We start from the raw sequence: 14,961 nt of genomic DNA, 5'->3' as shown, positions 1-14,961 counted from the left end.
TTGTACTTAATAAATAAATAAAATGAATGAAAAGTAATACACGGACATCTCAACTACGATAAGTAACCAATGGTTGGAAACTCTTGGTGACATGGCTCAGAATCGATCACAATGGCGTTGATGTATACACTCTCTATCTTCCCTTAAACTAAGAGATTAAAATCGCTTCATATCTTTCTTTCTACGGACTAATTCTTTCTTCCTGTACTATATCCTTATATACAATCTTTCTTTTTTATTTTACCACCATTGAAGTAACTACTTCTATGAATTTGGTGTTCATCTTGTTGTGTTAATGAGGTATGGCAAATTGGATTGATGCATATATGTGTCTGGTTCTACGTTGTAGCTGACTGACAACTACGATAAACTCATTCATACGTTTTTATTATTTATTTTTTAAACACATAAACATTGGTACAAGGAGGCACCAAACAGATATGCTCCACATAAACCATTCGATTTTTGTGAGGGCTGGGATACTGCCCGGGTGCCCAAACTGAAGTAGGGCCACACCCCAAGCTTTTGACCTATAGGTCTGATCCACAAGATAGTGGAGCTACGTCACAAGATGCAGTCCCATGGCAACCAGTGACCAACAATATGCTCATACGTCACTTAGTTCCTTAGGATCCTGGAGCCCATGGACACCATTGGTTTAAAATCAGGGTTTTCCAACTCCCCTCTGTAAATCCTCCATGTCCACCAACCAGGTTAAAGTGCCGGACATTCGTTTACTTAGACTAGTCAGTTCATTTCTGTCAAATGATGAGGTAGAAACTTGAATATAAATAAATAGTTACTGTCGTAATTCAATAAATACATGCATAGAACTCATGTATTTTAAGCTGTAAACACTTCGTTTTTCAATGTATGACATGAAAGTACACTCGCTTAATAAGTAGTTTTGAAAACGTGTATATTCTACATTACTAATAGTTGATAGTTTGTTTGTTTATAGCTATATGACTATCATTTTTACTGCTAAAATCTAAATGTTTTCTTTCATCTTGGATTTTTTATCTTTGTGTATAGAATCATTGTATAATTAATCTATATTATCTTATACAATAGTTCATATTTTCACTTAACCATTATATGTTCTAATATATTTTGTCTTCTTTTGTTATCTAGGTGGTTTTACAATCATCTGATTATAACAAGTTATCCTTAACAATTTTATCATTGGTTGCATTACTCTATCCACTTCAATATATGTTCCCAGTCATTCCTCTTCTACCTGCATGTATGCCTGATGCAGAACAGGTTAGTGTGTATTGGATTGAAGTGGTATTTTGATTAAAATTTATTATTATTATTATTATTATTCAACTAAAAGTTCCCATTCGGTGCATAGTCCCAATCATATTCTCTTAAACTATAAAGAACACAAAGTCTGGTAAGAATGTGTATCAGCCCAAGTTGTTCTACATTTTATATCAACATATTGAGTGAGATAGAGAGATGTATAATTGGTTAAGTAGAAGGTGATCAATATTTTCAAAGAACTTAATTAAATATTTCGATAAAGATAATAGATAGATTTTACTGCATTAGTACAATGGAATGTAAACTATGTAATCAGAAAACAAACCATATTATAGAGGCATATTGAAATCATATTGTGGTGTGCATTACTTATACGGACAGACATGGTAATAATTGGAAGTGAAATGTTTACTTGCAGAAGATCGAAATGAAGAGAAGAGGCAGGAATACAGAGAGCGATCGGAACAACAATAGGATTGAAAGAATGATGGAGTATGTAATGGACAACCTAAGGAAGATATGCAAATGATGTATTCAATTTTTATATTTTACAAATGTACTGTATAATTTTGCATAAAACAATAAATTGGTTTACCATACCTTTTGTAGGACTTTAAGGTCCAAACAAACCCCTGAACAACTAAAGATCTCTCAGATTGTCCTTGAGTGACACGACTATGCTTAGTCTCCTATTCAAATACTTTAAGAAATGTAAGAAGACTAAAATGTATTCATTGTGTACCCATTCACAGCAGTATGGAAGTGATATGTAATTACATTTAATCCTTTGACTTATTTTATTGTAATTTACTCCTATCATTATTGTTGTGAAAAAAAGAACCAAGACATATCAGTGGGGACGCGGATTGCAAAAATGAGCAAGGTCAGCCAGTAATTGGACGAAAATCAGTGTAATTATCAGACAATCAGTATAGAGAATTGCCGTCGGTATCCTTGAACGACATTGATTGTTAATTTGCCATACAGCATTTTTCATTACCGTGCTGATTCATACAGAAACAGAAAATAGCTCTCCTTTCCGATCAATTGAGGTTTCTGTTTCAGCGACAGCAGCAGCATTTTAAAAGGAATCAGTTGGAACTTATAGACAAATTACACACATGGTTGCTGAATCATCCATGCTTTATAGATGTGACGGGAGTTAATGAACTAATTTCTAAATTGCGTACAAAGCTGGAAAATGATTGCAGAACATATGAATGTTTCGCTGAAAGCCTCTATGAATCCTTGACAAGCAGTAATGTAAACGAAGCAGTAGCGGTCATTCATGATCCGCCCAGTGGTCCAAAAACGTCCATTTCAGATACATGCCCTATAGTGGGTTCAAATCCCATTGTCCCTAAAACACAGTATACAAACACTGACTTGTCCAGCTCACAGAAGGTCGATGTCTTGTTAAATGCACATGACATTGTTGCAGTACCCGCCCACGAAGAAACAGAAAATGAACTAAGCAGTATAATGAAGACAGTTTCATCAACTGGAGCTCATGCCAGGACAAAAGTTCCTGATGAATCTACTCATCAAGGTTTTCTAGTTGTTTTACCAGATATGAGTTATCTTAATGACTCACATATTTTTGATCAAATTTCTTACAAAAGTGAGAAAAATATGTCGGATGTATCAAATGATGATCAAGAAACTAATGAACTTTTGATAGATGTTGATTATCCTAGTGATCACTTATCTACTAATGTGATTTTCAATAAATTTGACGAAAATGTTTCAGAAGAATCAAACTTTAATGACCTCATATCAAGTGTCGTTGATCCTCAACATCTAGTCAGTTCTAGTGGACTCTCTATTCAATGCGGGTAATATGTTTTAAAAAGAGTCACACTAATTGTAACTTAGGAATATGAGGACCCAACATTATTTCGTGGGGGGAGGGGGGGTAAATTCATGACCTAAACTTCGAGTCTTCAAGAAAAAGAAGAGGAGGTGACGGGAACGAAAGTCAAAATTCAATTGATTCACTCATTATGAGTTTTGTCGAACATTACTTCCGTTCTGATTCAATATGATGATTACTCAATGTAGCGTTTGTTACTGTTATCTCATATGATATTTTATTCTGTATAACATACGATATTCTTGTATTAAAAATTGACATGAATTACGCTTAGCATACGATTTGTTATAACTGAGTATTTTTTATGTATGTGATTTCATCCTAATTATTAATCAAAATGGGTCTACGAATCAATGTATAAATGAGTGTATTTTTGACCGGGGTCATCGTCGTCGTCATCATCATCGTGTTTTAGGGTTAATAAATCTTCACTTATACCAGTCTTTGTGTTCTTACTTTCGTGTCGTAGGAATCGCAGAGGTCCCTCGTTTCGACTATAAGTGATAGGCCTTTCCGACACAATAATCAGCGACGACTATATATAAAAAGTAGCATTCAAACAACAAAACATCAGTGGCGACGGGGATTTCGGAAAAAAATTGTGAAGACATGTCAGTTATCCTACTGACCCGTGCATACCATCTCCAATCTCCACCTCTATTCAGAATGCCATCCAGAATCTTAAGGCAGTTTCAAGTTTAAATAACGAGCACTACATTATGTATTTGTAATTGGTATTTGGTACACATCACTTGGCTGGATAATATTAATAGTGTCATTCTTAGGTGATTCACTTTAAGCAATCTTGATTCTAAATGAGCTTTAAAGAAATTAGATGATGATATTGAGTGATTGAAGCGCTTAACCTTCAAGTGTTGCGTCACACGGGTTGGGAAGTGATAAACAAGAGTGATTTCTAACAAAGTTCTCGGCTTCCGTAGTTATTAATCACCTCAAGATATTTAACATTGGAATGTCGTGTTACGTGATAGCTATTGTCATAAACTGGATTTTTTCCTACCATGTGTTGAAATCTCATTTTTCTGACCATTATTGTAACCTGAATCTTCTCCACGCAGTTCAAAAATACCAGCTTGATAATAGACAGAAGTTAGTGAAAACAAGAATAATTGTTCTGAGTGGGTGCAACACAATCACTGTTCAATACTATGCCTGAAAAACTCTTGATCTTCTTTCAACTATTAAGAATAGAAAGCCTACCCTACAACTATGAAGAATGTACATTGGATAAAAATACCACTTATATACATAGTTTCTTCGCAGTAATTATTTTAATTCAAATAATCAGAACCTAAGTGAATAACTCACTGACAAAATATCATGCTGAATGGATGTATAACAGAAATTGTCGGAGGGAACTCGATTATCTTATTGAAATAATTGATCATTTGAACACAATTGAGTGTTATAGTAAAAGATTTTCATAGTAAACTAATCCATAATCGTACGTTTATCAGCTGTACCTTCAGATTTTATAGAAAACTAAATTCTAAACTCAATAAGTGAATGATAGTTTGTCTACTTATTTTTTTTTGTCAGAACCAGAAATAATCTCAATAGGTTACTTAAATAATTAGATTAAACCGCTTTTGAAACCACATGATTTAATTTGGGGTTACTATTGAAACTTGGGATTATTTATGCTCATCTACGACCCTACCCGAGATCGAGTAAAGATAGACTTTCAGGTTAGTCATTGAAACTGAGGAGTTAGCGTCCAACATATATGATTCCAACTTTAATCAGTTTGAGATGATTTAATAGTTTGTAATGTGTTTGAACTATCATACTGAATTACCTTTTACTTAATGATTACCTATTCCTATATTAAAAGGTATTTATCACTTATCTAGATATATTTCAGTTAATTAATCATTTTTTCCCTTATTTCTCATTTGTTTTCTTCTTCAATGTGAAAATAATCTAGCTTTTGTTAGCGCCTACACCCTATTTAATCGGTGTTCCAACAGCATTTTATACTGCACGGAAAATTTTTCGTATGCCTAAAGATGTTTGGTTAGCTGATTTGGATACTCGTGAAGTATGTTTAATTCAATTTAATCTTTTTTTTTGGTTTTTGTTTTTGGATTGTTATTTGTGAAAAAATTGTATCTCTACATTTATTTTCTTTTTGTTTTCTTGTTAAAGTTATGTAAGAGGGACTCAGTGTCTATTACTAATTTGATTTTCTCTCTGATCCTGTAATTAGTTTTTAGTGTTCAGTTTGCAATGATTAACCGTTGAATAAAATTTTTTATTATTCGCGTTAATTAATGGTAACAACAAGGACTTGCAATTAGTCTACAACGGGTTAAACCTGGAAGCACTGGATGGCCGTTTCGTCCTATTATGGAACTCTTCAGCAGTGCGCATCCACGACCCCCCCTCGCGGGATCCGAATTCCAGGACCTACTGATACTAATCAACATATGCCCACTAGTGACTGGCTTCAAGATGTATATCCTGGAGTCCTAGTGAGAAGCAGTGACCAGTGGAGTTCAACGGGGCCAGTTGTGAGATAGTAACTCACTGATGACAATGGTGGATGTGTCGCTCAATTTCGTGGATTAGTTGAAGTTAAACATTAACACCGTTGGGTGCCTGCTCGGTGGTCTAGTGGTTAAGCGCTCACGCGCGAGACTGATAGGTCCTGGGTTCAAATCTCATGAGGCGAAGTCGTGGATGTGCGCTGCTGAGGATTTCCACAATACGACGAAACAGCCATCCAGTGCTTCCATGTTTTCTATGGTGTTCTAGCTTCAATCGATTCATGATCTAAACTACTGAAATTACTAAAATCTCCACAAAACCCCTTCTGATGCTAACCGGTTAAACCTTTAGCCATAATCGATGTTTTATGCTTGAAAAAAGTGTTTCTTTTAATCTGTTGTTGTCCACTTGTCAAATAAGAATTTCAAATTGAAGTAAAACAACTTTGATGAGTATTATAAGGGGTTTATAGAGATTTTTGAATTTTGTAGTTGACTGGGATTCGCTTTAAGTCAGTCAAGGCTAGGAAGCACTAAACAGCTGTTTTGTCCTAGTTTAGGATACCTCACCAGTGCACAGTTATGCTCTCATTCTCGGGTATCAAATCCAGAACCTACTGTCCTGTGCATGAGCGCTAAATTTCTGGAGATCACTGGGTAGCGGCCCAGTGGTTTACACTTTTAACTTCAATTACATCCTTATTAGTGACTAGGATCAGGAAGTGATCTCGGAGTTTTAGTGGGAACCGGTGACCAGTGGAATTTAGTCATATTAAGTTTTAGGCAATTACTTACCAAGTATATCGGAAGGCGATTGCACAATATATCAATAGGATTGGAATGCTTATATATCGATTGGGTGCTTGATAATAGTACTCATTGTTATTTCGTAATCTTTCACTAACTGTAATGAAAACGTTTTTGATTATATATATCTTGGATCCATTCATTTTCGTGTGGTTTCGTTTTTCTGCAAAACAGTGACTGGTTCGTTTCAGTCACACATAATATTCCTATTATTTGGTCTTGTGTAGGCGGTTTGTAGCTAGTGGTGTAATCAAAGATGCGGATTTTCTTCTATTTGTGGCTCATCAACCGTATATACTTGCTCCCCCATAGTATTAATGTTGAGACTGAGACTCGAACCCAATGTTCTTTCACTTCAGCTTTACAGTTTACTATCTGTGGTTTTCAAAACCTTTAAAACCACATTGAGGTTAATCATCGGGAAGCTGATACTTTGTCACTGTTTTTCAGCTTTTAATCTTTCCAAGTCCCTGACTTTGTCACCGAATGAATAGTTCCACAATAGTTGAGTGCTGGGTTTGCGGAATGCATTAGTAAAGAAAATGCCAACTGTTAGAATTTCATCAATTAAAATTAACGATAACTTCGGCGTTCCACTCGGGAGTCTGGTGTAAGATCTCTCAGAGAATTAGTCAAATATCAAAATTATGAAACATGAATAAGGATTCATTATAATAGCTGCATCAAATGAAATAGTTTTTCATATATTGGACATAAATTTGGTACTACTAAGTAGTTGATAAAACTAGATTATCTGAATACCTTCTTGTTAAATAGTATTAAGGCTATATCTAATGAAAGTTGTTTTATTGAATGAATGAACAAAAATCAGTCAGTCTTATTTATTTATTTATTTTAACACATAGATATTGGTACAAGGAGGCACCGAATACATATGCGCCACACAAATCTCTTTTGATATGTGTGAGGGCTGTGATGCTACCGGGGTGCCCAGACCGAAGCAGGTGGTTTTATTAGGGGGCCACACCCAGAGCCTTCGACCTGAAGGTCTGATCCACAACGTAATCGAGCAACGTCGAGAGATGCAGTCCCATGGAAGCCGGTGACCAATGATTGGTTCATACGCCATTAGTCCCTTCAGGATACTGGAGACCATGTGCACCATTGGTTTGTAATCAGGGTTTTCCAACTTCCATAGGTGGTCTCTCCATGTCCACGAGCCCGGTTAAAGCGCCGGACATTCACTTTTAGTCCTCTCACTTTCGTAAACAACACCCCCGCCATGAGAAAGCAATGAGTAGGACTTCCCTGGCAGAAACTATATACGCGTGGCTATGTGAGAGCATTTCGAGAGGGAGATCGGACTCTCCCCACTCTCGGCCATACCAGGGCATTTGAGGGCACAATCAGTCAGTCAATCAGTAACAACGTAGAACTTGGTACGTATGTACATCAGTTCGTGTTGCCATACCACATTAGCACAGGGATGCAGTTGTCGATTGAAACCCCATAGTGGTACAGGTAGTAAGAATATAAGCAGTAATCGGAAAGATTAGGGTTCGAAGATGTTATTTAAGGAGTATAATAAAGTGAAACAAATTTGGAAAGGGAAAAGAAGTGACACGAAGAATTCAGAAGATTAGAATTTGGGAGACCACAAAGAGTGTATGCACCTGCGCCATTGCAAACTATTTTGAGCCATGTTATTCAAGGCATCTCACCATCGGTTGATATCGTCTCGCGGATCCCAATCAGGTAGTCTACACCTACTGAAATGGTTCAGTCCACTTGTCAGTGACTTCATGGATTTGTGCCATGTTTTGGTCTGGCCGCCCCTAACTTTCTTCCAACCTACTCCTACGACATAAAACATTGCACGTCGGGGCAGTCGGTGGTTGGGCATACTGACTGCCCCATCAGCATATGCAAAGAGATTCATTCAGATCTTCTTAATGAATAATACATAGGTTCAAATGCCTATTCTGTATTTTGTTGTCACTGTGAAGTATTATTTATAACTCTTGAAATGTACATAATTAATTGAATTTTATTATTAAACCAGTTGATGATAACATACAGTTTATAAGCTTCAATCATTATGGTTAATGAGAATTGTTAACATTTTTTTTGTTCATATTCCATTTCAGTTATCTTATCCTATGGTGGTTGATGAAATACCAGAGTTACCTGAAATAGAAAGTAACATTCTTATTCATCATTTAAAAAAAGTACGTGCATATTATAGTAATTTTAATGGTTGAAATCATGAGTCATTTGAAGCTAGACCACCATGGAAAACCTGGATGCTGGCTCAGTGGCCTAGTGGTTAAGCACTCACGCACGCGACTGATAAGTCGTGCGTTCGAATCTCACAAGGTGGGATCGTGGATGTGCGCTGCTGAGTCCCACAATAGGACGAAACGGCCGTCTAGTGCTTCTAGGTTTTCCATGGTGTTCTAGCTTCAATTGACTCATGATCTCAACCATTAAAAGTACGTGCATTAGATTTCCTTTCATTCTTTTACTTTGAATGTATTTATTTTCTATGTGTAAACAGTTTTTAGTGACAATCATTGACAAAAGTGTTATTTCAACTATGATAGGTTTTCAGTCAACAGTTTGTTTCTTTTTTTTAGCCATCAATGCTTACAGTCAACATGTATTACGACTGACTAATTTTCTTAACTTTTTCAAAAAATACGTAATACGTCAGTGTGATCTGTTATTCGACCCTCTTTTATATAGTCTTCTCACTAATGATCAAAGTTTGGGATCAGAATTGAATAAAACTATTATTCGTAAGGGGCTAAAGACTCAAATCACTCAAATACATTTATGTTCTTCCCTAACCTGATTGATCAAGCGCTTATAATTATAATCGATTTCACCTTTTCTCCGGGAGCATATAGCACATCAAAGTTACTGGTAAGAGACATCGATAACCTTTGATTTTTCTTCACTGAATTCACATTAGAGGTAGTAAACTTCCTGTTATATTTCTGCCTTCTGCTTTTGCTCTGAGTTAAAGCATCGGAAGTTTATATGAGATTAAATGCCTGTTAGGAAGTGCGCATCTCAAACGTTTTAATGTACTAGATGTAACAATATTATCATTATTGTTACTTTTGTTCTAGTTTGTGAACTGTTTTGTTAGGTTGTTTTTTGATGTTTCTGTTGTGTCTACACAAAATTCAATTCTTGATTAATCAGAGAGCACTGTAGATGTATTGATGAGTAGTTCTGAAGATATTGATACATAACTAATAAAGAGTGAGTTATTCATAACCTTATTGCGGAAATACATTAAATTACACAAAAATTAAATTAAAGATCATCATTTATCTACTTCAACAGATACATCGTCGACTGAATTCTTGGGAAAAAGCAGTGTGTGTGTGTCAGTTTTACTGCAGAAGCTGTCGATTTCCTAATTGACTTCATTCAAATATTCTTGACTGGTTAGAAAACTGGAATTAAAAACGTCAATTCATTGTACAATATTAATTTAAGAATTTGTATTTTTTCCGTTGTTGATATTTAGTATCGAATCGATTTATCTCGCAGTTGGAACATCAGCAATTAGGTACAGTTAACGAGTTGTGAATTAAACGAAACCCATATTCATTACTTCTCACTAAAACTGTCTTACATATAAATTTGATTGCAAGTTTCCAACTATTCATATTGTAATCTTATCTTCAAATTCTTTTTTTTTTACAATGGACTTATCAGTTACTTCACGAATTTTCAAGTTCACCTCATATTGAATTGGATTTGGATGATTCTTCGAAACATTGGCCTGTTTCTGTCGCACGTACAACTGCATTTGAGTTATCGAAATTTGATCCTTTATTGTATACACTCACAAAAGATTCTGTTGATGTCGGTATACGTGTATCTATGGTAAGCGGAACTGGTAATGACACTAACGATAATAATGATAATAATATGTGTAGATTTTCCATTAGTATGGCTTTGTAAAGATCTTTTTTGGCATCCCCCGATAAGTTCCTCGATAAATTCTTCAATATTCAGAAAAAGGGTGAAAACACTTGGTCCAATATGCATCCATTTTCAATTTCCCAAAATTAATGGATCATGTACCATACTGTGATTAGGTAGTTACTTTCGTTATTATGTTCTACATGCTTCCAAAAGTTTCTACAGGATCGTGGTTATACTTACTTACTTACTTACGCCTGTTACTCGTGAAGGAGCATAGGCCACTCACCAGCATTCTCCATCCAACCCTGTCCTGGGCAATCCTTTCTAGCTCCGTCCAGTTGTAATTCATCGTTTTCATATCTGCTTCTATTATCCGACGCAATGTGTTCTTTGGCCTTCCTCTTTTCCACTTTCCTTCAGGATTCCAAGTTAGGGCTTGCCTCGTGATACAGTCTGATGATTTGCGTGATGTATGTCCTATCCATTTCCATCGTCTTTTCCTAATTTCTTCTTCAGCTGGAAGTTGGTTTGTTCTCTCCCACAGAAGGCTATTGCTGATGGTATCCGGCCAGTGGATGTTGAGTATCTTGCGTAGGCAGCTATTTATAAATACTTGTACCTTCTTGATGGTGGTTGTCGTAGTTCTCCAAGTTTCAGCTCCATACAGTAGAACTGCCTTGACTTTCGTATTGAAGATTCTCACTTTGATATTGGTTGAAAGTTGTTTTGAGTTCCATATGTTCTTCAATTGTAGGTATGCGACTCTTGCTTTGCCAATTCTCGCCTTTACGTCTGCATCTGAACCTCCTTGTTCATCGATGATGCTTCCTAGGTATGTGAAGGACTCTACATCTTCCAGAGTTTCGCCATCAAGAGTGATTGGATTGCTGTTTTCCGCTTTGAATTTGAGGACCTTGACTTTCCCTTTGTGTATGCTGAGGCCTGCTGATGCAGAGACTGCTGCTACACTGGCTGTCTTCATCTGCATCTGTTCGTGTGTACGTGATAGGAGGGCTAGGTCATCTGCGAAGTCCGAATCGTTTAATTGATTCTGAGCTGTCCATTGTATTCCATGTTTTCCTTCAGATGTCGAGGTCTTCATAATCCAGTCGAGCACCAGTAGAAAGAGGAAGGGAGAGAGTAAACAGCCTTGTCTGACTCCAGTCCTTACTTGGAGTGCATCTGTCAGCTGTCCTCCATGCACTACTTTGCACTGTAGTCCGTCGTATGGGTTCCGGATAATGTTGACAATCTTCTCAGGAACTCCGTAGTGTCGAAGAAGTTTCCATAATATCCTCCTATCTACACTGTCGAATGCCTTTTCATAATCAAGGAAGTTGATGTATAGTGATGAGTTCCACTCAACTGATTGTTCGACGATGATCCGTAGTGTTGCAATTCGGTCTGTGCACGACCGGTCTTTACGGAATCCAGCTTGTTGATCTCGAAGTTGGGCGTCTACTGCATCCTTCATTCGGTTCAGCAACACTCTGTTGAAGACTTTCCCTGGTATTGACAGTAGTGTAATGCCTCTGTAGTTTTCACATTTGCTCAGATCTCCTTTCTTTGGAATCTTGACGAGGTGTCCTTCTTTCCAGTCCGTCGGCACTTGTTCCTTCTCCCAAATCTTTTTTGAATAGAAGGTATAGCATGCTTGTGGTTGCTTCGATGTCTGATTTCAGTGCTTCAGCTGGTATGTTGTCGGGTCCTGCTGCTTTACTGTTCTTGATTTGTCTGACGGCCATTCTAATTTCTTCCGTCGTTGGTGGGTTGACATCTATAGGAAGATCTATGTGTGCTGCTTCGATGTCCGTTGGATTCATTGGAGCCGGCCTATTCAGGAGTTCCTCGAAGTATTCCACCCATCTGTTACGCTGTTGTTGAATTTCGGTGATTGGCTTGCCTTCTTTGTCTTTGACCGGCCTCTCTGGTTTACTGTATTTCCCTGCTAGTTCCTTCGTTGTATCGTGAAGCTGTTTCATATTTCCTTCTCTTGCAGCTTTTTCTGCCGTCGTTGCTAGTTCTTCCACGTATTTCTTCTTGTCAGCTCTAATGCTCCTCTTCACTTGTTCGTTTGCTTATATGTATTCAGCTTGTTCTTGGACTTTCTCTGCTCGTGTTCGGCTTTTGTTAACTGCAGTCTTCTTGTTCTTCCTTTCTTTGATCCTGTTCAGTGTTTCTATAGAGATCCATTCCTTATGATGATGCTTCTTTGGGCCCAGAACCTCTTGACACGTTGAAGTTAATGCTTCCTTGATGCCTTTCCAGTTGTCCTCCATAGTAGTTTCTTCTTCTTTCAGTAGATCTTGTAAGGCTTGGAACCTGTTGTTGAGAGCTGTCTTGAATTCATTGAGTTTGTCAGTATCTCGAAGGAAGGCTGTATTGAACCTTTGTTGTACTGTTTGTCCATTTGTCCAGTTCTTTTTTAGCTTCAGTTTTAAATTGGCCACAACTAGGTGGTGATCTGAAGCTATGTCAGCACTTCTCCTGGTTCTCACATCTTCCATTGTCCTTCGGAATTTTTTGTTGATGCAAATATGATCTATGTGGTTCTCTGTAGTGTGGTCCGGTGAGATCCATGTAGCCTTGTGTATACGTTTGTGTGGAAATATTGTGCCTCCTGTGACTAATTTGTTGAATGCACATAGATTTGCAAATCTTTCTCCATTTTCGTTTCTTTCTCCCAGTCCATGTCGTCCTACGATATCTTCATATCCAGTGTTGTCTATTCCGACTTTGGCATTTAGATCTCCCATCAGAATAGTTAGGTCCTTTCTTGGGCATTTCTCAATGATTGACTGCAGCCGCTCGTAGAATTGATCTTTAATGTCGTCGTTGCTATCATTGGTGGGTGCATAACATTGGATAATATTCATTAAGATCCCCTCCTTCTTTGTTTTGAATGATGCTTTGATGATTCTGGATCCGTGAGATTCCCATCCTACAAGTGCATTTCGTGCTACTTTGGACAGCATTAGAGTGACTCCCTGAGTGTGTGGAGCATTTTCCTCTTCGTGACCGGAGTATAGCAGCATCTCTTCTGTAGCTGGCCTTTTCTGTCCAGCTTGGGTCCAGTGGGTTTCGCTGATTCCCAGTACTGCTAAGTTGTATCTCCTCATTTCCATTGCTATTTGACTGGTTTTCTCGGTCTTCCACATTGTTTGGACGTTCCATGTACCTATAAAAATTGTTGCTCTGGTTGTTAGAAGGGGCATCGGCCTCGTGGCTTCCGAAGGAACTCGGCTTTCACCATGAAGCGTCATAATTCTTCTAACTGAAGACCTTCTAACTTTCAGGGCAGAGTTAAAATGGTTTGGATTATTTTTTCTGGTAAGCGTTTCTTTAGCGAGTTAGTTTTCTACGGGATGGGGACGCTAACCTTATGCCCAACCCTCCTCCTTTACGCGGGCTTGGGACCGGCAGTAACCCTGTTAGAGCTACAGGCGGAGTTTCGTGGTTATACATAAACCTTTAAATACTCTTGATCTTCTGCATATAGAAAAACTGTGAAGTAAAGCATCTGTTCTTACTTCGAACTTGTCATCCACTTTTGGGGGCTGCAGTGTAGGTAAACTCTGAGGATTTGGTAAGCAGCTAAGAAGTCATTATTAAGCTTTTGAATATAAAATGTACTGGTCTAATATAGCTTGAATGGTAATGCTATTGTAGACCGTGGTAGGAGTAGATTGAAACCGAAATGTTGAGTTAGTCTATAAAATTACTGATTGTTAATCTGAGGGATGTTGACAGGTGCAGATATGGTGCCCTGATATGGTCGAGGGAGGAAAGTCAGCTCTCCCTCTCGAAATACTCTCACATGACCACACGTTTACGGACACTGACAGGGAAGATCACTCACTTCTTTCTCGCAGCGGGGGTGTTGTTTACGAAACTGAGAGGACAAAAAGCGAATGTCCGGCACTTTAACCGGGTCGGTGGATATGGAGAATCCACAGAGGGGTATTGGAAAACCTTGATTCCAAACCAATGGTGCACATGGACTCCAGTATCCTGAAGGAACAAAAAGCGTATGAACCAATTGTTGGCCGCCGGTTACCACGGGACTGCATCTCTTTACATTGCTCCCCCGTCTTATTGATTATTCCTTCGGGTCAAAGGCTCGGGGAGTGGTCCTCCAAGAAAACCACCTACTTTTTCATTCTTTGTCGAACCATAATATCAATACATAGTTTGCCTATCATATCTATTATAGTTATTTCGACTCTTTCATATCATTTTGCTGGCATAATCCCGCGGGGTGCGGGATCGTGGATGCGCACTGCTGAGGAGTCCCATACTGGGACGAAACGGCCGTCCAGTGCTTCTAGGTTTTCCATGGTGGTCTAGCTTCAACTGACTCATGATTTCAATCTGTGAAATTAATTGATTGACCAATATCATTATTCACTGTTTCCCTCTGTTTTATAGATTCTCTTCTTCAATACAAACAACATTCTAGGTGGATTTACTAATCATATACGTACTTTACGATTATTTCCTCGGCCAGTCGTTGCATTTCAGTATGAAAGTTTTATGAAGTCTCGTCCAAAGCCATGTTTGTTTACTAGCATGCTTGCAAAAACTCAGGTATGTACC

General features: G+C 37.8%; 1 protein-coding gene across 1 annotated transcript in view; it reads left to right on the top strand.

Annotated features, from left to right (window-relative positions):
- Positions 1-14,961, top strand: part of MS3_00007195 (uncharacterized protein) — a 75,394-nt gene that overhangs the window by 7,801 nt on the left and 52,632 nt on the right. Inside the window, exons 4-8 of the mRNA XM_051215449.1 lie at positions 1,135-1,266; positions 5,091-5,204; positions 8,568-8,648; positions 10,153-10,323; positions 14,794-14,952. Coding sequence (XP_051065954.1) covers positions 1,135-1,266; positions 5,091-5,204; positions 8,568-8,648; positions 10,153-10,323; positions 14,794-14,952 — 657 coding nt within the window. The remainder of the gene's footprint in view (positions 1-1,134; positions 1,267-5,090; positions 5,205-8,567; positions 8,649-10,152; positions 10,324-14,793; positions 14,953-14,961) is intronic.

The sequence above is a fragment of the Schistosoma haematobium genome, chromosome 4 (genome assembly GCF_000699445.3).
Source record: "Schistosoma haematobium chromosome 4, whole genome shotgun sequence".
NCBI lineage: Eukaryota > Metazoa > Platyhelminthes > Trematoda > Strigeidida > Schistosomatidae > Schistosoma > Schistosoma haematobium.
The sequence above is the reverse complement of the archived record's forward strand: the minus strand, read 5'-3'. Positions and strand labels throughout refer to the sequence as shown.